The sequence below is a fragment of the Giraffa tippelskirchi genome, chromosome 6, assembly GCF_054371585.1.
Source record: "Giraffa tippelskirchi isolate mGirTip1 chromosome 6, T2T-mGirTip1v1.2.pri, whole genome shotgun sequence".
NCBI lineage: Eukaryota > Metazoa > Chordata > Mammalia > Artiodactyla > Giraffidae > Giraffa > Giraffa tippelskirchi.
This window is the reverse complement of record NC_137280.1, coordinates 132,626,987-132,654,295: the sequence shown is the minus strand read 5'-3', so window position 1 is coordinate 132,654,295 and position 27,309 is coordinate 132,626,987. Positions and strand designations below refer to the sequence as shown.

Genomic DNA, 27,309 nt, shown 5'->3' with positions numbered 1-27,309 from the left:
TCTTAAGCTTTGTGTGTCAGAAACTTCCTTAGTTTTAAACATATTGTTCATCAGTTCTCACAGCCAGTCAATGAGCTGGACCTAACAGTCCCAGATGAGGAAACTGAGTCTTGGAGAGGTTAAGTAACTGATTCTAAGACCACAGAGATGCAAAAACGTAAGATGACTGCTAAAATCTCCTCTAATTCTGAAAGTCTAGGGCTCCAAGTTGTTCTCTTTGCTCCTTCTGCCTTCATTGTGGTTGGGAGGGCAGTAAGTGAGGAGGAAGAATTTTCCTTAATTGCAAGAGGAGTGGGAAAGATTAGCATGGAACTTAAAATTACACGACTGCCTTCTAAAAGTTGTCAAAGTAAATTGTGTCCCCAGAGACATTTAAAAGCAATTTGATCACACATTTACACATGGCTATAGTTGGGGGAGCTAGTGACTGGTCTACCAAAGGGGATTTTAATGGAGTTTTGTGAGCAATACTTGGAAATGTTTTGCATAATATATTACTTTGTAAATATCCTTGCTACGTTTTAGTTAATCCTGGCCATCTGGAACCTTATTTGTCATTTAAACATTTACTTAACCACTTTGTAAAAGTTTTCTAGTTAAAAAAAGAGTGTGAATTGTCCAGTGGAAGTCTAGACAACAGACCTAGATTAATCCAGTAGATTAACCTAGTCCTGAGATGAGACAGAATTACTTTTTCTGATGAATACTATCCAGCTAGCCTGTGAACCAACCACTCTTTTTCTTGAATTTGTTGTAATTCAGTTCCTTTGGTAGAACAGTGTTGATTGTGATGGATATTTCCCAGTTCAAAAAGACTTTTGGTGACTCTTCCTAGCATAGCATTCAAAAACCTCTAAGACTCTTTCAATTCTGGTTTCCTCGGTGTATATGCCCAGCAGTGGGATTGCTGGGTCATATGGCAGTTCTATTCCCAGTTTTTTAAGGAATCTCCACACTGTTCTCCATAGTGGCTGTACTAGTTTGCATTCCCACCAACAGTGTAAGAGGGTTCCCTTTTCTCCACACTCTCTCCAGCATTTATTGCTTGTAGACTTTTGGATAGCAGCCATTCTGACTGGTGTGAAATGATACCTCATTGTGGTTTTGATTTGCATTTCTCTAATAATGAGTGATGTTGAGCATCTTTTCATGTGTTTGTTAGCCATCTGTATGTCTTCTTTGGAGAAATGTCTGTTTAGTTCTTTGGCCCATTTTTTGATTGGGTCGTTTGTTTTTCGGGAATTCAGCTGCAGAAGTTGCTTGTATATTTTTGATATTAATTGTTTGTCTGTTGCTTCATTTGCTATTATTTTCTCCCATTCTGAAGGCTGTCTTTTCACCTTGTTTATAGTTTCCTTTGTTGTGCAAAAGCTTTTAATTTTAATTAGGTCCCATTTGTTTATTTTTGCTTTTATTTCCAATATTCTGGGAGGTGGGTCATGGAGGATCCTGCTGTGATTTATGTCGGAGAGTGTTTTGCCTATGTTTTCCTCTAGGAGTTTTATTGTTTCTGGTCTTACGTTTAGATCTTTAATCCATTTTGAGTTTATTTTTGTGTACGGTGTTAGGAAGTGTTCTAGTTTCATTCTTTTACAAGTGGTTGACCAGTTTTCCCAGCACCACTTGTTAAAGAGATTAGGGTTAGAGATTATGAGGTTGAAAGAGACGCGTGTACCCCAATGTTCATCGCAGCACTGTTTACAATAGCCAGGACATGGAAGCAACCTAGATGTCCATCAGCAGACGAATGGATAAGGAAGCTGTGGTACATATACACAATGGAATATTACTCAGCCATTAAAAAAAATACATTTGAGTCGGTTCGACTGAGATGGATGAAACTGGAGCCCATTATACAGAGTGAAGTAAGCCAGAAAGAAAAACAACAATACAGTATACTAATGCATATATATGGAATTTGAAAGATGGTAACGATAACCCTATATGCGAGACAGAATAAGAGACACAGATGCATGGAACAATTTTATGGACTCTGAGGGAGAAGGTGAGGGTGGGACGTTCTGGGAGAATAGCATTGAAACATGTATATTATCATATGTGAAAGAGAACACCATTCCATGTTCGATGCATGTGACAAGGGCTCAGGGCCGGGGCAATGGGATGATCCAGAAGGATGGGATGGGGAGGGAGGTGGGTGGGGGGTCCAGGAAGGGGAACACATGTAAACCCATGGCTGATTCATGTCAATGTATGGCAAAAACTATTACAATATTGTAAAGTAATTAGCCCCCAACTAAAATAAATAAATTTATTAAAAAAAAAAAAAAAAAAAAACCTCTAAGACAATTGTATCAAAGTGTGGTCCTCGGGTAACTCCAGAAAGAATGAGGGGATGGAGCCAAATCAAAAACAATACCCAGCTGTGGATGTAACTGGTGATAGAAGCAAAGTCCGATGCTGTAAAAAGCAATATTGCATAGGAACCTAGAATGTTAGCTCCATGAATCAAGGCAAATTGGAAGTGGTCAAAAGGAGATGGCAAAAGTGAACGTCAACATTCTAGGAATCAGTGAACTAAGATGGACTGGAATGGGTGAATTTAACTCAGATGACCATTATATCTACTCCTGTGGGCAGGAATCCCTTAGAAGAAATGGAGTAGCCATCATGGTCAACAAAAGAGTCCGAAATGCAGTACTTGGATGCAATCTCAAAAATGACAGAATGATCTCTGTTCGTTTCCAAGGCAAACCAGTCAATATCACGGTAATCCAAGTCTATGCCCCGACCAGTAATGCTGAAGAAGTTGAACTTGAACGGTTCTATGAAGACCTACAAGACCTTTTAGAACTAACACCCAAAAAAGATGTCCTTTTCATTATAGGGGACTGGAATGTAAAAGTAAGAAGTCAGGAAACACCTGGCGTAACAGGCAAATTAGGCCTTGGAGTACAGAATGAAGCAGGGCAAAGGCTAATAGAGTTTTGCCAAGAGAATGCACTGATCATAGCAAACACCCTCTTCCAACAACACAAGAGAAGACTCTATACTTGGACATCACCAGATGGTCAACACCGAAATCAGACTGATTATATTCTTTGCAGCCAAAGATGGAGAAGCTCTATACAGTCAGCAAAAACAAGACTGGGAGCTGACTGTGGCTCAGATCATGAACTGCTTATTGCCAAATTCAGACTTAAATTGAAGAAAGTAGGGAAAACCACTAGACCATTCAGGTATGACCTCAATCAAATCCCTTATGATTATACAGTGGAAGTGAGAAATAGATTTAAGGGGCTAGATCTGATAGACAGAATGCCTGATGAATTATGGACAGAGGTTCGTGACACTGTACAGGAGACAGGGATCAAGACCATCCCCATGGAAAAGAAATGCAAAAAAGCAAAATGGCTCTCTGAGGATGCCTTACAAATAGCTGGGAAAAGAAGAGAAGCAAAAAGCAAAGGAGAAAAGGAAAGATATTCCCATCTGAATGCAGAGTTCCAAAGAATAGCAACAAGAGATAAGAAAGCCTTCCTCAGCAATCAATGCAAAGAAATAGAGGAAAACAACAGAATGGGAAAGACTAGAGATTTCTTCAAGAAAATTAGAGATACCAAGGGAATATTTCATGCAAAGATAGGCTCGATAAAGGACAGAAATGGTATGGACCTAACAGAAGCAGAAGATATTAAGAAGAGGTGGCAAGAATACACAGAAGAACTGTACAAAACAGATCTTCTTGATGCAGATAATCACGATGGTGTGATCACTCACCTAGAGCCAGACATCCTGGAATGTGAAGTCAAGTGGCCCTTAGAAAGCATCACTAAAAACAAAGCTAGTGGAGATGATAGAATTCCAGTTGAGCTATTTCAAATCCTAACAGATGATGCTGTGAAAGTGCTGCACTTGATATGCCAGCAAATCTGGAGTACTCAGCAGTGGCCACAGGACTGGAAAAGGTCAGTTTTCATTCCAATCCCAAAGAAAGGCAATGCCAAAGAATGTTCAAACTACTGCACAATTGCACTCATCTCACACGCTAGTAAAGTAATGCTCAAAATTCTCCAAGCCAGGCTTCAGCAATACGTGAACCGTGACCTTCCAGATGTTCAAGCTGGTTTTAGAAAAGACCGAGGAACCAGAGATCAAATTGCCAACATCCGTTGGATCATCGAAAAAGCAAGAGAGTTCCCGAAAAACATCTATTTCTGCTTTATTGACTATGCCAAAGCCTTTGATTGTGTGGATCACAATAAACTGTGGAAAATTCTGAAAGAGATGGGAATACCAGACCATCTGACCTGTCACTTGAGAAACCCATATGCAGGTCAGGAAGCAACAGTTAGAACTGGACATGGAACAACAGACTGGTTCCAAATAGGAAAAGGAGTACGTCAAGGCTGTATATTGTCACCCTGCTTATTTAATTTATATGCAGAGTACATCATGAGAAACGCTGGGCTGGAAGCAACACAAGCTGGAATCAAGATTGCTGGGAGAAATATCAATAACCTCAGATATGCGGATGACACCACCCTTATGGCAGAAAGTGAGGAAGAACTAAAGAGCCTCTTAATGAAAGTGAAAAAAGAGAGTGAAAAAGTTGGCTTAAAGCTCAATGTTCAGAAAACTAAGATCATGGCATCTGGTCCCATCACTTCATGGGAAATAGATGGGGAAACAGTGGAAACAGTGTCAGACTTTATTTTTTTAGGCTCCAAAATCACTGCTGATGGTGATTGCAGCCACGAAATTAAAAGACGCTTACTCCTTGGAAGGAAGGTTATAACCAACATAGATAGCATATTTAAAAGCAGAGACATTACTTTACCAACAAAGGCCCGTCTAGTCAAGGCTATGGTTTTTCCAGTAGTCATATATGGATGTGAGAGTTGGATGGTGAAGTAAGCTGAGTGCCGAAGAATTGATGCTTTTGAAGTGTGGTGTTGGAGAAGACTCTTGAGAGTCCCTTGGACTGCAAGGAGATCCAACCAGTCCATCCTAAAGGAGATCAGTCCTGGGTGTTCATTGGAAGGACTGATGTTGAAGCTGAAACTCCAATACTTTGGCCACCTCATGCGAAGAGTTGACTCATTGGAAAAGATCCTAATGCTGGGAAGGATTGGGGGCAGGAAGAGAAGGAGACGACAGAGGATGAGATGGTTGGATGGCATCACTGACTCGATGGACATGGGTTTGGGTAAAGTCTGGGAGCTGGTGATGGACAGGGAAGCCTGGTGTGCTGCAATTCATGGGGTTGCAAAGAGTCGGACACGACTAAGCGACTGAGCTGAACTTCCAATTATAACAATAAAATAGGTCTCCATCATTGCAAAATATACTTTGGTATGAAAAATCAACCTGGGTTGCATGCAACTGGGAATATTTTTCCCTGCAGAAAATAAAACTTAAGAGGAATGTAAAAGCTCTCCTTAGATATCTAGGACCACTGTGCAGAAGGGAAATTAGAGATAGAAATTTTAATTCGAGACAGAGGGTAAAACTGGAAGTTACAGAAAATCAGTTTTGCAGGAGACCTTTTTAACTTCAGGATAGTCTTAAGTTTAGAGTGTACTGTTGTAGGACTTGGTGAATTCCCAGTCCTAGTGCTTTCATGCAGGCTTGGATATGCTTCATTTTAGAAGAGATTTGGGGATTTGGGGATTTTGAGGATCCTTCAAGTTTTGAGATTGAACATTTTTTATGTTTTGATTGTTTTTTAAAATGGCTTGTGAAGAATTAGAACAATCCCTTGGGGATTTCAGGGGAGTGACAGAGTGAAGTGATAGTAATGAGGTCAACGTCCTGGCCCTTGTGTCAGGCTGCCTGGGCCAGATCTCAGCTTGGTTCTTACCACCAATGGGACCTTGGACAAGTCTTGACACTTCTCTGTTTCCTCATTTGTGAAATGAGTGCATTTATAGTTCCTTTTGGAGAAGGCAATGGCACCCCACTCCAGTACTCTTGCCTGGAAACTCCCATGGACGGAGGAGCCTGGTAGGCTGCAGTCCATGGGGTTGCTAAGAGTCGAACACAACTGAGCGACTTCACTTTCACTTTTCACTCTCATGCATTGGAGAAGGAAATGGCAACCCACTCCAGTGTTCTTGCCTGGAGAATCCCAGGGACGGGGGAGCCTGCTGGGCTGCCGTCTATGGGGTCGCACAGAGTCGGACACGACTGAAGCGACTTAGCAGCAGCAGCATAGTTCCTTTCTCAAAAGTAGTTGTGAGGAGGACCAAATGAGATTATACAAGTAGGAAATTTCTTTGGTAAGGAAATGAAGTTCAGTTCAGTTCAGTCGCTCAGTCGTGTCCGACTCTTTGCGACCCCACGAACTGCAGCACGCCAGGCCTCCCTGTCCATCACCAACTCCCGGAGTTTAGCCAAACCCATGTCCATCGAGTCAGTGATGCCATCCAGCCATCTCAGCCTCTGTCATCCCCTTCTCCTCCTGCCCCCAATCCTTCCCAGCATCAGAGTCTTTTCCAATGAGTCAACTCTTCGCATGAGGTGGCCAAAGTATTAGCTTTGGAGTTTTAGCTTCAACATCAATCCTTCCAATGAACACCCAGGACTGATCTCCTTTAGGAAATGAAGAGTAGCTCTTATTATTTATTAACTCAGCATGCTTTTCGTAAACTCCAAATAACTTGCAAATTTAACTAGCTATTTCTGTCAGTGTTGCACATGTGTTTGGGGGGCAGTTCATTATAGGAAAAATATGTTTGTTATTAACACTGTTAATATAGTCCCAATGTAAGCATTAAAAGCAACCATGATAGGTAAAAATCAAGTTTTTTGATTTCTATCTGGTCCTTGATCTACAAACAAAGCTAGAATGTTAAAGGACCTCCCTCCATTAGTCAGTTAATAGTGGAACTTAATTTTTATTCATCATTTTATTCAGTGATATTGATTTTCACATACTTAATTTACATCCTTCAAGAGGATGTTTATTTTTCTGGATCCTTTACTAGAAAGCAAAGATTGGAGAGATATGAGGAAAGAAATTAGAAGGATATGAGGTGGCTTATTTATGACAGCTGTCTCAAGGGCGCCAAGGCCTTGGTAAGAATCTTGGGCCCACAAAGTCAAGTGAGTGCTCTAATTTGCGCTCAAAATAAAAACCTTATAGTTTTTAGTCTTAAAAATCATATAATTTTTATTGTAAGACATGACACCAGATTGAAAGTGTAGAGGAGGATATTTAAGTAAAACACATACGTAGACACAATTTAGTATTTTTCTTAGTCATCCTTACCTGTAATTCACAATTTCAATATAGCTTAGAGAAAATAAAATAAAATTCTTTTTTCCCTTTTACTTATTGTTAGTTTTTATAGTAGGAAATAAAGGACTTTTCCTAGGCTTGCTCCACCACCTAACATCAGTTTGTGTGTGTGTGTGTGTTAGTCGCTCAATCGTGACTCTTTGCGACCCCATGGACTGTACCCCACCAGACTTCTCTGACCATGGGATTCTCTAGGCAAGAATACTGGAGTGGATAGCCGTACCCTTCTCCAGGGGATCTTCCCAACCCAAGGACTGAACCTCAGTCTCCTACATTGCAAGCAGATTCTTTACCATCTGAGCCACCAGAGAAGCCCCCACCTCACATCATGCAAGAGTAACTTTCTACAGCTGTCTGTGCATGAAACCCTCTGGGAAATGAACTTTCCAAGCAACTTTATTCCAGGTCCTCATTGTTCAGGGCACAGACTGTGTATGTAAATGTGTAAGGGATAGGTAGGATGTATACTGCATCCACAGGATGCCTCTTAAAGTTGAATTTCAAAAAGGAACCTGTCACCATTATTTCTGTAGCAGCACCTCCAAGTAACCAAGGGCAATGCAAGTTAAGTGGCTCAGTGGTCAAGAATCCACCTGTCAATGCAGGAGATGCAGGTTCGATCCCTGGGTTGGGAAGATTCCCACGGAAAAGGAGATGGCAACTCACTCCAGTATTCTTTCCTGAGAAATCTCATGGACAGAGGATCCAGGCAGGCTACAGTCCATGAAATCACAAAAGAGTCAGATATGACTTAGTGACCAAGCAACAACAATGCAAATTAATGCATAGAACGTTTGGACAACAGAACTTGGGGAGATCTTATTGTCCACATGATATTCATCATGCTGTGAAATCAGACAATCACCTTGGCCACACTAGGCTTAGAAAAGAAAGTGAAAGTGAAAGTCACTCAGTTGTGTCTGACTCTGCGACCCCCTGTACTATACAGTCCATGGAATTCTCCAGGCCAGAATACTAGAGTGGGTAGCCTGTCCCTTCTCTAGGGGATCTTCCCAACCCAGGGATCGAACCCGGCTCTGCCACATTACGGGTGAATTCTTTAACAGCTGAGCCACAGGGAAGCTCAATAATACTGAAGTAGGTAGCCTTTCCCTTCTTCAGAGGATCTTCCTAACCCAGGAATTGAACCGAGGTCTCCTGCATTGCAGGTAGATTTTTACCAACTGAGCTATGAAGGAGCACGAGTATAACCATGTGGTCATAGTCCTTTTCTGTAAATTCTATTGTCTTCCCAACATAATCCTCTAAACATACATATCTGCTTATGGAAATCAGAAGAATCTTCATCTTGCCTCTTCAAACATACCTTTTGTCCTATAAAATATTTGAGTTGGTTTTGTCTTTTTGAGTTTTTGAATCTACATGACAATGGAGATCCAACCAAATTCCTGAAGTCTCTTGTCTTTACCCAGTATCTTGGTACCTGTTCCAAACCTCAAAAATCATAAGTTATTCAGCAAAGATAGGGAAGCATCATTTTTTCAGTTATTTTTTGACTGCCTTCTTTGGGTTGGTGGATGAAGAGATGCTATGATTTGAGCTTTGACCTGGAGGTGTAGTGAATAAAAATGAAAGCATTCTTACTTAGAACAAAGTTTGTATGAAGGACACATCTGGCATTCAGAACCATTTTCACTGAGGCAAGGTACTTTGGTTACAAGTAGCAGAAACTTCTTTTAGCCAACTTTATTAGGTTTTGCTAGAGCTGTCATAACAAAGTACCACAAACTGAGTGGCTTGGAACAACAGGATATTTATTATCTCAGTTCTAGAGACTAGACATCTGAAATCAAGGTGTTAGCAGGTCCCTGCTCCCTCTGACGGAGTAGGCAATGGCACCCCACTCCAGTACTCTTGTCTGGAAAATCCCATGGACGGAGGAGCCTGGTAGGCTACGGTCCATGGGGTCACTAAGAGTCAGACACGACTGAGCGACTTCACTTTCACTTTTCCCTTTCATGCACTGGAGAAGGAAATGGCAACCCACTCCAGTATTCTTGCCTGGAGAATCCCGGGACGGTGGAGCCTGTTGGGCTGCCGTCTATGGGGTCGCACAGAGTCGGACATGACTGAAGCGACTTAGCAGCAGCAGCAGCAGCTCCCTCTGAACCTGTAGGGAAAAGATTCTTCCTTGCCTCTTCCTGTCTTCAAGTGTTTTGCTGGCGCTCTTTGGTGGGTTTTTTTTGGCTTGCTAAAGCATCATTTCAGTCCTCAGTCCTCTGTCTTCACATTGCCATTTTGTCTCTGAGCATGTCTGTCTTGTCTAACTTTCCATTTTTATAAGGATTTCAGTCATGTTGGATTAAGGACCATCCTAATCACCTCATTTTAATTTTATTACTTCTCTAAAGAACCTGCTTGCAAGTAAGTCCATATTCCAAGGCACTGAAGGTTTGGATTTCAGCATATCATTTGGGAGAGGGAAATGCATTTCAACCCATAACATCAACTGCAAAAAAGGGAATTTAGTGGAAAGATATAAGGTGGCTTGTTTAATTGAAGGAAGAACTAAAGAATGAGGACCCAAAGGGGCAAGAGCATGACTGCCCAAATATTTAAGGAGCAGGAGCTACTCTCAGTCCTGCTGAGAGCAGGAGGCAGCTGTGGGAATAGAGGGACCTTTGCTGACTTTCCCATCTTCGCATCACTCTTCATGACATTCAGAGTTCCAGGAAAATGTATGATTAGGTCACTCCCTGGCTGGAAAAGTCAGAGTCACATCATTTATTTTCCCAAGTATACAACAGCAAGTGAAAAGAGAATTCCCAAAGGACTTGGGATGCTATTACCAGGAAAAAAGAGGAAAGATGGTAAATGTACAAAACCAATATCTAATCTAGCTAATCTAGGCCCTCTAGCAGGAAGTGAGGAAGGGAGCAAAATTTGAAGAAAAAAAATTATGTTTTCATGTACTCCAAACTCATCAACTTTTTGTAAGTAAACCTCTGATGATTATTAATACAGCTATTCAGAAAAATATGCCTTTCTTATATAAGTCAAGAGTGTGAAGAGAATTCCACTTAATCATGATTCTTTCCATTACTGGGTTAGCCTTAGTTAGATTTGGCTACCATGTCAGTTTTATAGATAAAGAAAATGAGTTCCTGAGTAATTCCCTCTCCCATTCTTTGGTTTGTTGTTCTTTGCACTCTGGTCCATATCAGGACACTCCACTATCTTGCTGGATACAGGGAGCTCCCTGACACAATTTGATCAGCTACTCTTGATGCCTTAGAGGGAAGGGTATAATTCTCCCCTCCCAGATCCTACGACAGTCTCTTCTCATGCTCCAACACTGGGCTTTCCTTCTCATTTCACCCTCTCTCCCAACTCATCCTACCACCAGCTTTTCAAAGAATATAGCCTTTGTTCTATTAGTTAGGCTTTGAATTAAGAAAAGAAAGGAAGAGGTGGTAAAAATTAACAAAGTGAATTGCATAAAATGAAGGGTATAAGGGGGTGGCTTATCATTAAATGGTGTAAAATCTTAAAGAATAGTCTTAGCCTCCAGGCTATCTTCTTGCATTTTTTTCTTTGACTTTTCCAAAGACAAATGGCTGATAGGCTTACCATGATATTTTACTTGTGGTCAGATTCAGTGAACTGTCTGGGCATGGAAATAATGGTCTCCAAGATTGGAACACCATACAAGGAGCAGTCTAGGAGTTAGAGGCCAGAGCATTGAGTGGGGCAAGTTGTACCTCTCTCTGGAGATAAGAAGAAAGCTAGTACCATAGGTAGGACTTCCTTGGTGGCTCAGATGGTAAAGCATCTCTCTATAATGCGGGAGACCTGGGTTCGATCCCTGGGTCGGGAAGATCGCCTGGAGAAGGAAATGGCAACCTACTCCAGTACTATTGCCTGGAAAATACCATGTACGGAGGAACCTGGTAGGCCCCAGTCCATGGGGTCACAAAGAGTCAGACACGACTGAGCGACTTCACTTTCACTTTCAGTACCATAGGCAGAATCTGAGCTCTGGAAACCATGAGCAGAGAGTCCCCTGAAAAAGATCAGACCCTGATAAATGGAAATGAGATGGTCTCTACCAGTAGGTAGGAAATGATGGGGCAGGAAATATTTGAAACTTTACATTCTTGGCATCAGAGAAACAATTAAATGCTTCAGCTCAGAAATAGCACATGTCAATTTTATTCATGATTCAGGCCCAAATAGTCAACTGGCCCCATTCAACCACAAGGAGGCCAGGAACTGGACATACGTAGCAAACAGCAGTGATGATTTCCACTGGTCAGAATGCAAATTCCAGGTTCCTCCCCCTCAGGCTCTATTTTAGGAGATCTCTGAAATCTGCATTTTAAGCAGATCTCCTCAGGTGAGTCTGATATAGAGAAGAAGGGCAGAATCCCTGGACCAAAATTCAAAGAACACCGACTTAGAGCATCACCTCAGTATAGGTAGGTATCAAGAGGATGGGGACAAGTTTGGGATACTATTCTTAGAGCTCAGATGTAGGGTCAACTCTGAGTCACCTCTCGTTGTTGTCAAAAGGACTGCTTACATCTGGACGCAGAGGCCCAGAGAGCTGGGCAGTAGCCTTTAAAATGCCTAGGCACGAGGGTAGTGTTAGGTCTGTGCCTGAGATGGAGCAGACTCTCAGGTATATGTTGAGTTTCTCAGGTATTGGGAGAGGAAGAGGGATATGGGACCAATGTCTGGTAATGGTTCTCATATGTGTGATCTAAAGTTTATATTTATAGTAGCAGAAACTCACTGGACAATACAATATTTTATTGTACAATTGCTTTTTATTTTCTCTGTTCTTCTCCCACTTCTCTCTCCCTTCTCCCCCCCTTCCTCTATTACTCACTCATCCAATCTCTCCCTTCTCATTCTTTTCTCCTCCTTCTTTATTTTTATTCTCTACTTCCCCCTCTAATTTCCCCCTTTCCCACTATTTCCTCTTCTTATTTCTCTTCTCCTCCGTACTTCCCTCTCATGAATTATGCCTCCTCCTTCTCCCTCTCATCTGTCCTTTCCCTTGGCACCCACCCCCTCTATTCTCTCTCCAGGTATTATGCCATCTGTTGCCAGCCTTTGGTCTATAGGAACAAGATGACCCCTCTGCGCATCGCATTAATGCTGGGAGGCTGCTGGGTCATCCCCATGTTTATCTCTTTTCTCCCTATAATGCAAGGATGGAATAACATTGGAATAATTGATTTGGTGAGTACTCATGCAGACCCTATGGGTTTACTGTCTGACTAACTTTGTTTCCTTGGGATTCTAAATAAACAAACAATGTCAGGTTAGGTGGGTATCCTAAGAAAGATCCTCACAGAGTAACAACAATAACAACAACAGCAACAACAAAAAGCAGGCTAACATTTTTGAAAGTTTACTGTATGCCAGAAAGCAGTACGTTAAATACATGTAATCCTGACAGCAGCATCCCTTTGGGAAAATTATAATAATTTCCCCCTATTTCACAGATGAGAAAACTCAGGTTCAAAATGGTGAAGTAATGTGCTAGTGAATAGCAGAACAGGTATTCAAAACTTAGCAGACAAACTCCAGAGCCTGAGGGATGTGATGTATCCCAAGAGGCCTTTATCTCATTTCATGTTGCGACCCTTTGAGGCTTATGGTGACCCATGGAAAACCTGTCATGGGGGTGGAGGTTTCCAGAGAATGTATGGGCCCGGAGTCCAGAGAACTGTACCCTGAGCTCAGCTCTGTCACTGAGCCACTTCCTGAAGGGCTGTGATGAGAAGATCCATGGGTCCTCATTGGGAACAGTGTCTTTGAGCAGTGCAGGAAAACACAGGTTGCAGGCATCTGTCAACTCCTGTCTAGATGCTCTTGGAGAGTTTCCAACTCTGACATACTTTGTTTTCAATATCAAACTTGCATTGAAGATTGAAAGTTACGGTCCGGATCCATTAGCAGGGATATATATATGTGGTTGTGGTTTGTGGTTTAGTCGCTAAGTCATGTCCGACTCTTTGCGACCCCAGGGACTGTGGCCTGCCAGGCTCCTCTGTCCATGGGATTCTCCAGGCACGAATACTGGAGTGGGTTGCCATTTCCCTCTCCAGGGGATCTTCCCAACCCAGGAATTGAACCCAGGTCTCCTGTATTGCAGGTAGATTCTTTACCTACTGAGCTATGAGGGAAGTGTGTATATATATATATATATCCCCCCCCCAAGGAAGTTGTTAGGCAGTCACTTTAAGATGGATCCCTGGACTCTGACCAGGGAATGGGGAGAAGAGATTGAGAGTGAACTCTGACCCAAGAGGACCAGTCAGAATAGGAGCTGCCCCTTCCTCTCTCCATCCCATTCCTAGCCTCTAATCTTGCCTTATTCTTTGTCCAGGAAAGGATATCCAAGCCAAGACTGGGCCAGGATTTGCATGTGGTATGTCAGAACGAGAGTTCCTTGGGCTTCTGAAAGAAATGCTGGGGACAGAGGAGTGGAGAAATGATAAGGGATCCGTACAAGGGAGACTGGATGGATATTTATTTTAAATCCTATCCCTTTTCTTTCAAGCTTTCAGTTTTATCGTTCTTGGGGGAAATGAAATTCAAATTTCTAATAATGAGTAGATAAATATAATAATGGCCAGCAAATGTTGAACACTTACTGTGTGCCAAGCCCTGTGTTAATTTAATCATTGTCTCGATCAGGACTCACAACAGTGCTGTGAAGTAATCTTGTCATCATCCTCAGGAAACTGAGGGTCAACAAATTTAAGTCACATTGGTAGGGAGTGGTGGTGACTAGAGCTAAGCCCAAGCTTACTGGACCCAAGAGTCTATGTCCTTATGTTTGTGCTAAACTTAATCCCTAATGGAGAAGACCTTTGGAAGTATAAGCTTCTGTGCATCAAAATTTTGTAACAAGGACTCAGCACTCTTACCTTCTGACGTAGAGCTTCCAAGAGAAATAACCTCATGAATTGTGTTCTTTTGTGACAGTGAGACAGAAGCATCCCCTGTTTAATTCATGTAACTGGGGAATGGGGCATCTGCTTACTATTAACATGCTTAGTGTTTGCTCCATGATATTGTAATTGCATTTCATATCTTTCACTCATTTTCACATTGAATTGGCCTAGAGAGAAACTAGCGTAACCCAGATGTTCACTATACATGTATAGTTGATCCTTGTTATTCATGGTAATAAAGTTGCTGCAAATACTGAATTAGCAAATCATGAATCTTTGTTCCTAGGTGAAACATAGGATTAGGTTCCTGTGACTTGAGGCAAGTAATACTGAGATAAAAAGAGATTTTATTATAAAATGTCAATTCAATAAGAAGATATACTATAACCTTACAATATACTATAAGACAATATACTAAATGTGTACACAATGAATGAAATAGCATATTTTTTTATCATACATATTTTTATTCATATCTCTATTCATGTGTATGTTTACCCTGGATGCAGGCTGACCTCAGGAAGGGAAGTGTCATTGGGTTACACAGCTCTCTTCAACCAAGATCTATTCCTAGAGAAGACTGATAACTAAGAGCCATCAGCATGCAGAGTTTATAGGTGGAAAAGTCTTTCAGTTCCTAAGATGAATCTAGTATATCACAGTATTCAAGGCGAGTGAGGTTTATACCAGTAATATAACACTATATGCCACTGTATGAATTAAAGAAAGAAGAGAAAACCCATATGATCGTATTATTACTATCAAAAATGTATTGACAAAATTCAATATACAGTCATAATTTTAAAATGTTTTCATCAAAGCAAGAATAAAAGGGAGCTTTCTCAAACAGAGGGCATTGACAAAAAACTGACAGCAAACGTCATACTTAATAGTAAAATATTGAAATCTCCCCTCCTAAAACTGGGACTGGAACAATGGTGTCCACTGTTACCATTTTTATTCAGTATTGTACTAGAGATATTAAGTTCAACATGCAAGGAAAAATGATATTAAGACTAGAAAGAAAGAAATGAAATTGTCATTATTTGCAGATCACATGATTATTCATGGAAAACATTCAGAAGAATCTAAAGATGAAATACTAGTTACTAATCTAACAAAATTGTTGAATACATAGCCAATATACAAAAATTTTTTAGAGTTCTTCATATTAGCAGCGGACAGTTTGGAATATGAATTTAGCATAGTACTATTCGCATTAGAATAAAAATGCAAATATTTAGGTTAAATCTGGCAAAAGACGTTTATACAAAAATATAAAATATTACTGAAATAAATTCTGAAAGACTTACATAAAGAGAAAGTATTATCATGTTTGTGAATTGGAAATCTTAACATTGAAAAAATGTCATTTTTCCTCAGTCATGCTATTCTAATTCCTATCAAAATTCTGGAAGATTTTTATGGAAATACTGAGATATAAGAAGACCCAAAGCAGCCAAAAGTGTATTCCTTTTCTACCGTCATGGTTCTATATGCTGTAGGCTTATTAGAAGAAAAGCAAAAGCTTTGCTGATAAACCTTTTTTATTTTCTTTCCCTTCACCCTTTTGTTTTATCCATCCCTCCCTTTCCTTCGCTACTTCTTTCCTTTTTCTTTCTACCTGCCAAATCTTCCTTTTCTCTTCTTCTTTTTTATCCTTTGTATTTTCTTACAATTTTTCTCATCTCTCCTGCTTCTTCCTATTCACTTTTTTCTTCCTTTCCCCCCACCCTACTTCCTCACTTCCTCTTTCCCTCTAACTCTCAGATAGAAAAAAGGAAGTTCAATCAGAACTCTAACTCTACGTACTGTATCTTCATGGTCAACAAGCCCTACGCCGTCACCTGCTCCGTGGTAGCCTTCTACATCCCATTTCTCCTCATGGTGCTGGCCTATTATCGCATCTATGTCACAGCTAAGGAGCATGCTCACCAGATCCAGATGCTACAACGGGCAGGAGCCCCCACAGAGGGCAGGCCCCAACCAACAGACCAGCATAGCACTCATCGCATGAGGACAGAGACCAAAGCAGCCAAGACTCTGTGCATCATCATGGGTTGCTTCTGCCTTTGCTGGGCTCCATTCTTTGTCACCAATATTGTGGATCCGTTCGTAGACTATACTGTTCCCGGACAGGTGTGGACTGCTTTCCTCTGGCTTGGCTACATCAATTCTGGGTTGAACCCCTTTCTCTATGCCTTCTTGAATAAGTCTTTTAGACGTGCCTTCCTCATCATCCTCTGCTGTGATGATGAACGCTACCGAAGACCTTCCATTCTGGGCCAGACTGTCCCCTGTTCAACCACAACTATTAATGGATCCACACATGTGCTAAGGTGAGTGCTCTGGGGCTTGTTAGATTTTGATCACTTGCATGACTCAGAAGAAGTAATTTTTGAGTTTTCTGTTTCCAGATGGCTTATTCTTAAAAATTTGTATAGTATTTTCAAAGATTAAAATAAACTTCTCCCATCTGTTAATGGAATAGAGTAGCAGATAAGTGCTTAGGCATTGGGGGACAATGGCCTATATTCAAATCCAGCCTCCAGAGTTCTTTGACTTTGGGCAAGTCATTTAACCATTTTGAACCTTTAATTTCATTTAAAAAATGAAAATCATAATCACAATCTCTACATCACAGTGCTTTCTTGAGAATCATATTAGCTACTCTGTGTAAAGCATATAGTATAAAATCTGACACCTACTAACAATACAGTATATATTATCTACTCCTATTTACACGTACTATTTTAGGGTAGTAATTAAAGCCGTAGTAAAATAGTCTTTATTTTGATCCTCAGTGCCACTACTAATCATTTGCATAATCTTTCTTGATTTTTACTTTTTTCAACTGTAAAAAATGGTAATAATTATAACACCATCATATAGGACTTTTATAACAATTGGGGTAATGTATTCATATAGGGCCTGACACATAGTAAGTGCTCATAATACTAATAATAATATTGTAAATATTAGTAGGAGTAGAACTAATAGCATATAACCTGATACCATAAGATGGCCATAAAATAACATGATAAGCTAAAATAAAATAAACAAAGTGATAAATGTGCAATAGTAATGCCATGTGATAAATGATATAATGGAAGTATGGACAATGTAGACTGGTGATATGAGTAGGAAAGAAGCTGATTTGGTTAAGAGAATGAGGGAAAACTTCACAGAACAGCATTTTATAAGAATTTTAGACTTGGAGGAAATGTCAAAGAAAGCATTCCAGATAGAATGAACAGCATGAGGAAGGCATTGGAATATGAAAGAGTGTGGAAAAGTCAGGTGATTTACCCCAGGTCACATAGGTTGATGGAGGTAGGAGAAAACTTGGAGTTGAATTTCAGTGACTAGGCATGATGCCTCTTTCCAAACTCTGATAATTTTCTTGCTACCCTGTCTTACAGTTCTTATGTATGATAAGTACATTTATCCTTTAGCAAAGATGAATCATCAACAACATTTTTTTCCTTTGTCCTGAGATGCACAGGAATTTCCACAGAGCAGTTCCTTCTCTGAGACAAGCATTTAATTTTTCTGATGATGACAGTATTTAGCTGTTTTGGTAGCTGAAAATTGGGGACTTTTCATTTGCATGTATAACAAAAGAAGAAAACAAAGGAATTTCTATGAAATATCAATACTTTGCTTCAGAAATTTCTCAGAAACATAAATTCAATTTTCTGCTACCAGTGTGAACAGACTTGTAGTTAAATCCTAGTGTGATGTTGAGATTCCAGCTGGTGGAAAGGCCTCAAAGGATACTCCTATAGGCTGGCATTCTTTTTTTTTTTTTTTTAATTTATTTATTTTAATTGGAGGCTAATTACTTTACAATATTGTAGTGGTTTTTGCCATACAGTGACATGAATCAGCCATGAGTTTACATGTATTCCCCTTCCTGAACCCCCGTCCCACCTCCCTCCCCATCCCATACCTCTGGGTCAACCCAGTGCACCAGCCCCGAGCACCCTGTCTCATGCGTCGAACCTGGACTGGCGATCTGTTTCACATATGATAATATACATGTTTCAATGCTATTCTCTCAGATCATCCCACTCTCATTTTCTCCCACAGACTCCAAAAGACTGTTCTATGCATCTGTGTCTCTTTTACTGTCTCGCATATAGGGTTATCGTTACCATCTTTCTAAATTCCATATATATGTGTTAGTATACTGTATTGGTGTTTTTCTTTCTGGCTTACTTCACTCTGTATAATAGGCTCCAGTTTCACCCACCTCATTAAAACTGATTCTAATGTACTCTTTTTAATGGCTGAGTAATATTCCATTGTATATTTGTACTGCAGGTTTCTTTCCCATTCATCTGCTGATGGACATCTAGGTTGCTTCCACGCCCTGACTATTATAAACAGTGCTGCGATGAACATTGGGGTACACATGTCTCTTTCAATTCTAGTTTCCTCAGTGTGTATGCCCAGCAGTGGGATTGCTGGGTCATATGGCAGTTCTATTTACAGTTTTTTAAGGAATCTCAATAATTATTGTGCCTTCATGAGTGTCACAGAAAGGATCTTACAGTAAAGTGAAGCTTGTGTATAAGAACTTCTGTGTGGGTGCCAGAGAGCTTTGAGTTATTTAAGCTTAGTTCTTAGTCGCCTACTACTTAGAGAGTCTGCTCTAGCAGTGCCTTTACTAAGACAGTTGTTTAGAACTGGTGCCTTTTCCCCACAGTAACAGTCATAGAGTTTAGGGTTTCTAGGGCAGCCCAGGAAACCTATTTTACTAATACTGTATTATTTTATCCCTCCTGCTTTTGGAAATCTGCAGCATGATTGTTAAGCAGAGAGAGCAGTTTAGAGATGGCTTATGTGTATATTCTTCACACTTTGTTCCTTACGTTTATTTCTTCCTGAGGCCATGAAAAATACAGGAAATTGGTATCAGTTATTTCACTGTGGAGGAGAAGAGTCTTGTAAGACTGGAGATAGCTTATACAGAGAAGAGAAAACTATGTGAAACTTGAATCCACTAGAGTGTAAGCCTTGCAAGGACAGGAACCCTGCCTGTCTTATTTCCTGCAACATAACAAATGCACAATATGCTGCTTGAAGGATAATTTAACAAATCATAAAATTAATTCTCCAGATTGACTATTTTAACTCAATCTAAGAAAAATGTGTGTTTTTCTTAAAAACCCCACAAGTAGGACATCAACAAATTCAGATGAATGAATGAAATATAAAACCTATAGCAATGAAAAGTAAAGTCAGCTTTTATCCTACTAACCCAGCCCCTAGACAACAATTACCACTAGTCTATAATCTTTTCAATGCATTTACAAACATTCATAAAAACATACAGATGCACAGATTTTTCTCCCTTCATTTTACATAAATGGAGCCATTCTGTTTGTTCTTTTCTGGACCTTGCTTTTTATTCTTTTTTTTTTTTTTTTTTATTTTAGTTGGGGGCTAATTACTTTACAATATTGTAGTGGTTTTTGCCATACATTGACATGAATGTTCTTTAACAATGCAGTTTAGAAATCATCCCACTCAGACATATAGATCTAACTCATTCTTTTTAACTGTTACATAATCTTCTGTACTAAAAATACATTACATTTTATTTAATATTTCCCATTAATGGATATGTAGGTGTCTCCAATCTTTTGCTATTACAAACTGTACTTTTTTAAATGCCCTGAAACACATTTCTTTGTGCATGTGCCAGTACTCCTTTCAGATAACTACCAAAAGTTGAAATTGCACTATTGACAATTATGTGCATTTAAGAACGTTGTGCTTACCATAAAACTGACCTCCCAGAGCACCATAGTACTTTGCATTTTCATCAGCAGGCTGTGAGAGTATCTGCTACTCCTTCCCCTCACTGGATATTATGCATCTTTTATTAATATACTACTTTGAAATATGCTCTTTCATTTTATTTGCATTTCCCAGATGATTTGATAGATTGGCCCTTTTAAAATTAGTTATTGACTGCACCTTCCTATATTTGGTACTTTGTCTGAAAACTATGTTCTATTTTTCTGATTAATTTCTGGATGTTCTTTTTTATATTCTAAATATTAATCCTTTGTTAGATAATTTGCAAAAACATGCTCCCATCTTCTGCTTGATTTTGAACTTGGGTTAGCTTTTGTCTTACAGAAGTTTCGAATATTGAAAAAACTCTTCTTATTTGACCTCTTGCAATTGACTCAGCTTTTTTCTTGAAAAATTTCCTAAATTAATTTTCTTAAACACCATATTTGTCTGATTTTCCTCTTAACTCACTAGCAATACCTTCTGAGAATCCTTAACAAGTTCTTCCTTCTCTATCTGGCCTCTAAATGTTGGAGTTCTTCAGCACTTGGTTCCTAATATTCTCCTCAAACTACGTTCTCACTTTATGTGATTTAAGCATCCATAGCTTTAAATGCAATCATCATGCTGTCAGCCCTCTCTTTAATTTATATCTCCAGGTCATAGCTGCCCTTTGAACTCCAGACCACAAGATCCAATTTGCTTCATTGACAACCCCATTTATATGTTTCTTTGGAAAATCAAATTTCATGCATCCAAAATAGAATTCTTCTATTTCTCACACCCCAACCACAAATTTCCTGAGTCTTCCCTGTCTCCATAAGTAGAGCTATCATCTACCATATTAATAAATGGCCCTGAGGGAGAGCTAACATGTTAGAAGGCAGACTTAAAGGTTTTAGAAAAGAAAACCAATCAGCCAATGTTGGAAACATGGAGTTAAATCTAAATAAGTACAAAATTTAACCATGCAAGCAAAATATAAACCACAGAAATGTAGGATGATGCCTGAACAAATTTATAGCTGTGTGTGTCAAAATTGGAACTTGATAAGTGTGCCTTCAGTTTCCTCTTCCAAGGCATCTATTGACAAAGTATGGGGCAGCCCACCAGAGACCGCCTTCCATATCAATAATAATAACGATTATGATCATGATGCCTAACATAATTCCAGAAAAGTGTAACAGTTACTGTATTTAAGAACTTTGAAATCATTGTTGCATTTACTTTTCACAATACCCAAAGAATTTGGTGTTATAATTATTGTCATTTTAATGATGAGTAAACCAAGGTTTAGAGAGGATAAGTAACTGGCCCAAACTCACACAAGTAATAGTAAATGATGAAGCTGGAAGCAGGAATCCAGATCCTAGTCTTCCTGACTCCAGAGTTCAGTCTTGTCCAGCTCACCTAGAGTCAGGAATAGGGTTACCACTTCTCATGTTCATCTTGACTTTTTGGATAAATTAGGTGAGATATTTATCAGTCTGTCAACTCTGCCATCATGCTCATATTCCTCTATCTTGTCTACAAACTGTGAAGATTTGTTCAAATCCAGGCATTTTTTCCATCTCTTTTCTAAAAAGGAACTAAGGTTAGATCAGATAAGTCTATTCTTTGTAATCTCATATTGACTTCTTGCCTGGGCACACATTGACTATTCAAAGAAATAATCAACTTAATAGAAACTCATCTCAGGATAGATATGAACCTCTTCTATAGAAAACACCCTTTTTGTGTTTTTTCAATTGGATCGTTTGTTCTTCTCTGCTTCCTCTGAATGGCAGTGACCTGTTTACAGTACTCTTTCTCCCATTGGTACTGATTGAGATTATGGAATTCCTTATTTAACCCCTATAAGGCCAATTTTTCCTTGAGGGTAGAAACCATGGCTTTCTCTTCTCTGTCTACCATTTATCCCCTCACACAGTGTCTACAAAATAGTATATAACCGAATGATCAGTACATTTTTGCTGATGAAATATCTTCATGATTATCTTCAGGTTTATGAAAGATTCACACGCTCAAAACTGAAAGTTACTTTTTAAAAAATCTTCCCTGAGACTCTCAATGTAGAGGACTTAGTCTACAATCCAAGACTTATACTGAGGAGAGCCAGTTAATGGCAGCACTCTGAGACTCTGACCTTTTGTCCTCTTAAAATATTTTTGAAAAAATGGAATTTTACTTTTCCAGGTTGAATTAAAAACAAGCCAATCTGGCCTCAGTGGTTTAGAATAGTAGATTTCCCATACTTGGTCCTGTCTTCACAGCCCTTTGACTTACATGACATTTTATTATTAAACAAGCAGTTGGGTAGCCAGTGAAATAATACATTTTTAGAGAACTTTGTTCACTCAGCTTGTACTGACTAATGTGCTCATACTAGCAGAATAGTCTGCAGTTGTGTTTGGTTGTTTTCTGTTGGATAATTGTCTTCTTTGGGAATATCCGGCCCACAATCAAAATAGAAGTGAAGATACCATTTGGTTAACTGATGAAATAGTTTGTCCAGATATGTAGGTTACACAGTCTTTAAAAAAAAAATGGTTTCCAAACATGAATTATATCATATGAATGTTTCTTGGGGCAGTTTTAACTTGTATGCACACATATATAAGAAAGAGGCATAATGCTAGTAGCATGTGAGCGATGGATTCTAACAGGTTCATCCTGTGTATAAATTGATTGTTAGTGAATTTGGAGTCAGCTTCTCCCTCCTTGTCACATCTTTAACCTGATTCTATAGCTAGGTTTTCCCCATCTGCAAATATCTCTCTTAGTCTTATAGAAGTCACTTTTGCCACTCTAGGAAACTCACGTCAAATATAATGGCAGAGGAAGGAAGAAATAACCTAATGAGAAAACATTGGGTGCTTTCCTACTCAAGTCAGGAAAAAGACAAGGATGCCTTTTCACCTCTGCTGGTCAACATTGTGTATACAAAATTCAAATGACAAAAGGAAGAAACGTGATAATTTTATCTGATATTAACCAGTAAAATATGGGAGAATATTCCTTTGGAAGCTTGCCTCAGCTCAGTCATTCTTTAAGTCAAGTGATGCTCCACACTTGGGAGGCGTAGTGTGGACCCATAGACTGTGACCATGCATAGTCACAGGGGTGACAGATGATAGGAATAAGCCATGTTGATTTGATGTGGGATTATAGAGGGATTTGATTCTGGAGTTCTTTGTGCATTGCATAAATCCCAAGGATTTTGCCAATCTTGTTCACTACTGTGTTCTCTGAGGCTAGTAAAGTGCCTGGAACATCGTGTGATTTGACAAGGGAATGAAGGAGAGCTTCTGTTTCTTCTCCCTTGGTCTAGCTTCTCTTCTCTTTATGTTGATTAGTTCAGATGATCCCTGGCAGAGTAGGGAATTGGGGTGCTAACAATAACTTCAGAACAGAGATCTTTCTCTACCTGAAATCCACTGAGAATTCCAGTTTGGGCTTCTTGGGTAAATAATTCCTTTCTTGCCTAACTCACTACCTCACTGTGAAAATCAAACAAGATAATGTATGTGAAATTGCTTTGCTAACTCAAATTGCTTTGCTAATTTGCTTTGTCCTCATGGGGGAGATAATTACAAGAGCAGACTATTTATAAGTCAGGGAACACAAGCAGGATTTGCATGGAAAGTTTAGCTTCGGGGGTGGGTTTCTCCACTCTTGCCACGCTTCAGTATCGTCCCTGACATTCTGCAAGAGTAGATCTTGCTCAGATTAAAGTCACTCACCGAATTCCTAAGAAGGCTGAACATTCCTGCAGCACTTCGCAAAGAACTTCTTACCTATCTGACTTGGCTATCTTCTTCTGTTCTCTACCCTCAATCTCTTTGATGAAGCCTTTCCATTGACCTGGAGGTCTCTAGACCTGCCCTGTCTAGTAGCCACATTCCAAGAGCTCAGTGGTTACATATAGCAAGGTTAGATAGTGCAAACGAAGACTATCTCATTTATCATAAGAAGTCCCAACGGACAAAACTGCTCCAAAGCAATTTGATCCTTCTCTCTGGAAGGAAACAATGTATATTTTTCCTCATACTATTAACTCTTATTATCCACTAGAGCTTAATGATAAATAAAATGATTCTAATGGATGGACTGTATAGTCTTTGATATTTCCATGCACAAGATTAGTATATTCAGATTTATATGTAGAATCAATAAAGAGAAATGTGAAAATAGGAAAAAGTGAAAGTAAGAAAGAGAATGAGGTTCCCCAAATAACAGTAGGAGAAAAAAGTTCTTCAGGTTCCTTATTGCCTCCTGTTATCAGAATTTTTAATTATATTCATGTTTCGTTTACTTCTTTATTATCTGCACCCAGAGTGTCAGTCCCTGAGGGTGGATAATGTCCATTTTATTCCCAAAAGTTTTTGCAGGGTGTAGCTCATCGTTCAGTTAATACATTTCTCTAATGAATAGATGGATGCCCTTATCAGACCCTACCTAGACCCTATCATTTACCAGGACTGTGTACTCAAATAAATTTTCACCACAAAAAGAAATTTTTTTTGTTAACTCTTAACTGGAATAGATGCTTTTTTCACGGTGAAGCCACTTGCCAACCTTTAGTTTCATCCCATCAGAATTCTGTATTTAAATAAAGGTTTTCATTTAGTAGATTGGAAGATTACCCACAGATGAGGAAATAATTTAGGTTTGATTTACTTTAGATCCCTAGAGGTTTCTGCTGATGTTGGAAAGCTGTTTGGCATTTAAAAGCCCTTTTTTTTTTTTTTGGCCTTTACCTTGAACTTTGGAGGCTACAATTGGATTCAACATTTACCTCATTGTTTTGAGCCAATGCAGACTTACTCTGGGTAAGTCAAAGATGGATGAGAGGGGCTTTCCTGATAGCTTGGACAGTAAAGGATGGATGAGAATGACCTCGTCTTCTCTTCCTCAATCACCTCCAGAGCTGGCTACATAATTTGTAGCCCCAATGAAAAATGAAAATGTGGGGCTTCTGGTTCAAAGAGCAGGAACAAATTTCTGTTTAAAGTGTTAAAATGGAAAGCCATTTTCTTTCCTCCTCAGTCTTTCTCTTAATTTGTCATATGTATTTTATTTGCTACTTACCTGTTCTCTAATAGAAAAACAAAATGCATTTTTAAATTATTAGCAGAAAATTTACCATCTATTTTTATGCTATGCAATGGCAGTGTTAAATGCAAAAATAAGAGCGTTTAACTTGTATGTGGAAAACCAAAATTACACAAATTGTATTTTGAAATTCAGACATGCTTATGTATTTTATTTTTACCAGGCAGTACATAAAACTAATGCAATTATTTTTATTTTACTTCTTGATGCATACACATTCTACTAACATTCTCCCCTCAGCTTACTGAGGACTAAAGAAGGACTGCAGAGAAAAGAACCATGACTTGCTCTATCATATCCTTTCTTTCTATGTCAGTACTTTAAACATAAATGCTTGGCTAATACAGGAGAGCAACACTGTGAAAAAGACATGGTAGAGTTCCTTGATGGTTTCTTTTTCTTAGACAATCACTGCCTCTTTTTTGCATCTGGCAAGTTCTGGTTCAGATGGAAAACATGTACTCTCAGGGCAACCAGTCATCCGCTGGTGTTGGTAGATGTGTTGTTAGGAAACATGGGTGCAGAACTGTAGTGGACCCATGTTCTGTGGCGGAGAAGGCAATGGCACCCCACTCCAGTACTCTTGCCTGGAAAATCCCATGGATGGAAGAGCCTGGTAGGCTGCAATCCATGGGGTCGCTAAGAGTCAGACACGACTGAGCGACTTCACTTTCACTTTTCACTTTTGTGCATTGGAGAAGGAAATGGCAACCCACTCCAGTGTTCTTGCCTGGAGAATCCCAGGGATGGGGGAGCCTGGTGGGCTGCCGTCTATGGGGTCGCACAGAGTCGGACACGACTGAAGCGACTTAGCAGCAGCAGCAGCAGCAGCATGTTCTGTGGAAATTCAGCGAGACTCAGCAAACACAAGGTAAGCATGTTAAAGAAGCTGCTGACAGAAAGACAATGGAAGAATGGAAAATACTTCATATAAATTATGTGTTCACATTGTGCTTGCTTTGAGTCTGACTAAACTCCGTATGTTTGGTGGGTCTACCAGAATTCTATGCTCACGGGGCATCGCTAATGTGATAGGCAGCAAGGAACAACATACGGCATGCATGCACATTGTGCATGTCGTCTCTGCTCACGTGCATGCCTCATTGTCCCTCAGTGTTCGCAAGTTCAAATATAAAGTTATTGCGAATTCCAAGATGAGGACAAGCAGCACAGTACAGCAAGCTCTGAGTTCCTGTGTGACTGCTCTGATCACACAGCCATGAAGCCAGCCCTGTCCTCAGTTTTGTCCCATCCCTACCTGAGGCAGCTCTCACAAAACATGGTTCTTGTTGATATCACACTAGAACACAGTGAGAATAACATCACAAGAGCTCCACTTGCCTCATAAAATATTCAGGGTTAGAAAAGTTAATGCTGTTTGCAGAGTGTACCTGCAAAACTTTGGTAATCAAGTGGCTTAAGCTGCCCTCCAGAATGCCCACTTCTGGAGGGCTAAAGTGCTGAGACTTAAACATATTCCCTTCCACTGAGACATATTGTTAAGGAAAAGTTCCTGTCTCTGACTCAGAGTAAGGTCAGCTTTGGTTTGTAACCAAATAGGCATTCGACCCAGTGTGGCATAATAGCTGTAGGGGCTGGAGTATGTCACACCTGGCTGTCAGTCCTGTCTCAGATCTGTCATTTACCATCTATATAATCTTTACCAATGTGGCCAAACATCTTTAGGCTTCTATTTTCTCGCCTGTAAAACAGGGATAATATTAGAACCCATCTCATAGGACTTTTGTTAAGATTAAATATGAGAACACATGTGCAGAGCTGAGCCCCAGCTCCTGTTACATAGAAAAGTGCTCCATGAATGGAAGCTGCCATAACTATTGTTATTATAATTGTAGATATAACGTTGCTCATGTCTTGGTTAAAACAAACAACTTATCCAGTTATTTTCTCAGCTTCCTGATAAGCGTTTCTTGACGAATGAGTCAATAGAAATCTCTATGTTATAAACACTGCTTAAACAAGGAAAGCTGAGCTTCCTCTGTTAGGAGAACAGCCAGAAATGAATGAAATGAAATTAATCACACTGTTTATAAATAATTGTTTAAACAACATGAGACAAGACTTGTTTCCTGAGCACATCATGCCCTGTGCTGAACAGTTGGGACTGTTATTTTGAATATGACTTCTGGCTTTTAAATTTCCTGTAGGCATTTCTTTGATCCAGCACAAAAC

General features: G+C 39.6%; 1 protein-coding gene across 1 annotated transcript in view; it reads left to right on the top strand.

The window, feature by feature from the left end:
- The window catches only part of HTR4 (5-hydroxytryptamine receptor 4), a 170,729-nt gene that overhangs the window by 129,064 nt on the left and 14,356 nt on the right, over window positions 1-27,309 (top strand). Inside the window, exons 5-7 of the mRNA XM_081495719.1 lie at window positions 12,316-12,469; window positions 13,623-13,664; window positions 15,964-16,532. Of these exons, the coding sequence (XP_081351845.1) occupies window positions 12,316-12,469; window positions 13,623-13,664; window positions 15,964-16,532 (765 nt within the window). The remainder of the gene's footprint in view (window positions 1-12,315; window positions 12,470-13,622; window positions 13,665-15,963; window positions 16,533-27,309) is intronic.